We start from the raw sequence: 2,997 nt of genomic DNA, 5'->3' as shown, positions 1-2,997 counted from the left end.
ACACAGTAAGCTATATCATTAAAAATACACAAAGTATCAGAGGCTAGTTAAAGCATGACACACAAAAAGCTCCAACACATTTTTATATGCATGATTTGATAACCTGCCTAACTTTTTTTAAGCAAAGATCTTTGAGGTATTGATTAATAAAYATTGTATTTTTATTAAAATAGAAGAGCTCAGAAACAATTTATCGAGTCAGTCGTACCTCCCAAAGTGCATGACTCTCAGAGATGTCCGAAAAAACAGTATTTTTAGTCTCTCRCATACACAAAACCCTGTAGCTGTGACTTTTCAAAAAGCATTTTAAAACAAAAAAATACTTGCTCATATACCTCTAAAAATATCTGCACAGTCCAATCCTGCAAACACTTACGTAGATGAGAAACCTTACTGCCTGTGGAGCTACAATGTGAGTTTGCAGGATGAAGTCTAAATGCATCGTTGGTAAACAAGCCATCAATTACACACTTTAAGGACGGCAGCACCTGTGCAAAGCCCTCAACTCAAGCGACACACACTAAAGAAATAAAAAGCAATTATCAGCTACTCATTTTAGTAAAATTGTTTTCTTCTTAGAGCTGAAAACAAAATGTCCAGTGACACCAGTTCTGTTTTCAGCAACTAATAATCTTTATTAGATTGTTGTACAGTAGATGTTCAAGTTCTCTGAAAAATAAAAGATTCATATATGTTGCTATWTTTTTACATTCCTTTGTTGATTATAAAGATTTCCTTGTACATGTTTTTAGAGGAAACAATACTGCTCTGTGGGCCAAACAGAACAAAAGTAATTAAACTAAAGCCACCTTCACAGATGGCATCCTAAACGCTTTTAATTTCTTATTAGAGCAGTATCTTCCAACAAGAGTTTGAATATGAAACTAATATCAGCTATAGGGGATATCTACTACTCAATTCTAGGATAAATGGTTGGTTTGCATTGCCCCTGGTCTTTATCTAACACTGAGAATAGACTGCTTTTTATCAGAAGAGGAATAAATTGCTGTTATTGTGATGTTAGCCCATCACTTGGCATTGCAATTCAAGTTTTTGTGAGAAAGAAATGTATGATCTAACTGCGACTTGACCTATGCCTTCTGAGATCCATCTAGGTGCTCTAATGGAGCATAAAAAGTATTGAATACAAGGACATGCAAACTGGTAGTGAAGAATTTTGTTCGAGAAGAAGAGTGAAGAGAAAGGGACTTTCACAAGCTCATGGTTTACATGCTGCCCAATTTGTTAAATATGGAAGAAAGCTTATTGCTAAAATGTAATTATTTTAATTAATGTATTTCAACATGAATCTCTACACTTCCATGCATTTAGTACTTCCCTTTCTCAGTTATACTCTCTGTCTGCCTCTCAATCCCCCTCTCTCTTTTTTCATCATTTTCAAAGTGTTCTGGTTAAAGAGACTGTACTGGATTCTTTAATGATCCAGGTTATTTTCCTGAGAAGTTATTACTTCTTATTGTTTTATTAAACTGTCAAGAAAAAAAGAAAACTTCCTGTTTCTTTGTAGGATTTTTGCCCTTCTCCATACAAGAAAAGTCATATTAAATGTTTATAAAACACTTGGGACAYGGTATATCACAATATAAACCAGTTCAAGTGAGATAATTTGATTAAACTACAAAATCCTTCAGCTGCTACAGTGTTTCTCAGAACATATCAGAAAAGGATTAAAAAAAAAAAAAAAAAAAAAAGGAGCGATTTCTAGGACAGTAGCATTTAGATTTTAGTCCTGATAAAGGCTCACTTTCCATTCATAGTCAGAACCTAAATGTGCTCTTCTTGTACCTAAACAGATAATAAGCACTCAGCACACTCCCCCTTCTTGACACAACACACTGAGACTAATCACACATAATTGGAGAGGAGGAGCAGAGGGGCTGGGCAGGCTATTGTGTCCAAAGGACAAATGGTCAGTTTATGAGGCTTTTGTCTGATGCATAATTTCTTATACATCTACAGAAGAAAAGTCCTGCTGGAAAAAAAAAGGATACATACACATACATACTACAAAAAACCCTCATCACTGAAGCAAATCAAGACATTTCAATTCTGAATGGACAGAAAAATCAACAGTGGAATTTCAAGAAAGACAGAAAAAATCCTAGGATGCAATATGCACCCTTTTTAAAGATCTTAAGAAAACTATTGCCTTTCTGATTAAATGAAAATACATTCACTACTTTATAGCCAGTTATAAAGAACCACAGAGCAGATTACTCATGTATTTTCAAATAGAACTCCAAAATAACATTTGAAGAGATTAACAAAGTGAATGCAAGTTTAAAGGCACAAGAGAGACGGAAGCTAGCTTTACACCTTTGTTAAAGTATACATTTGAAATCCGATAGATTTTAGGCAGGAATATAATTGGAAAAATAAGATAGATGCCTCTATGTTTACACATACACGAAACAAACCACAATATCTTCTTCAGAGCTTAGATTAGACTTATTTCTGGAATGATCATTCAGGAACAAAAGGTGGGGAAACAGAATCCTCCCACTTTCAGACCATCCACATATATGAACTTATTTTCAGCAGTCCATCTTAACACATACAAAAAAATGTGTCATCTTCTATCTCTGTTTTGTTAAAACAAGAAGAAAAGGGTAATGGAGGTTTTCCTCATATGTATCTTTTTCTTCATTTTTCAACTGCAAATAAAAAATGAATAAAGTAAGCAAACTATATGAATGCATTTTTTAAAATACTGACAGTTCTTGGTTAACTATATTCCTTAGTGCAAATGATATTACTACATTTTAAATATTTAAGAACTACTAGAAGAAATTTGAATGTTAAGTACTGTCACAGATATGGAACAGTATGTCAAATATTATCAGGACTTGGCCAGAGTTTTTGGAAAAACTAATACACAGAGTAAATAGCTGCACATTAGTGATCCAAAATGTCTGAGGTATGTAYTCCCAAATTGATGAATTAAAGAAATGAATTACATTCCGGTGAGATTTAAAG

The 2,997-nt window shown here is 33.6% G+C and overlaps 1 protein-coding gene across 1 annotated transcript in view; it reads right to left on the bottom strand.

Annotated features, from left to right (window-relative positions):
* Positions 1-653: 653 nt before the first annotated feature.
* CAMKMT (calmodulin-lysine N-methyltransferase) overlaps positions 654-2,997 on the bottom strand; it is a 221,828-nt gene continuing 219,484 nt past the window's right edge. The window contains exon 12 of the mRNA XM_085315783.1: positions 654-2,675. Coding sequence (XP_085171909.1) covers positions 2,598-2,675 — 78 coding nt within the window. The 3' untranslated portion in view covers positions 654-2,597. The remainder of the gene's footprint in view (positions 2,676-2,997) is intronic.

This window comes from Rhea americana, unplaced genomic scaffold (assembly GCF_003343005.1).
Source record: "Rhea americana isolate MKP2758 unplaced genomic scaffold, rheAme1 scaffold_44, whole genome shotgun sequence".
Lineage (NCBI taxonomy): Eukaryota > Metazoa > Chordata > Aves > Rheiformes > Rheidae > Rhea > Rhea americana.
This window is presented reverse-complemented; position numbering and strand designations above follow the sequence as displayed.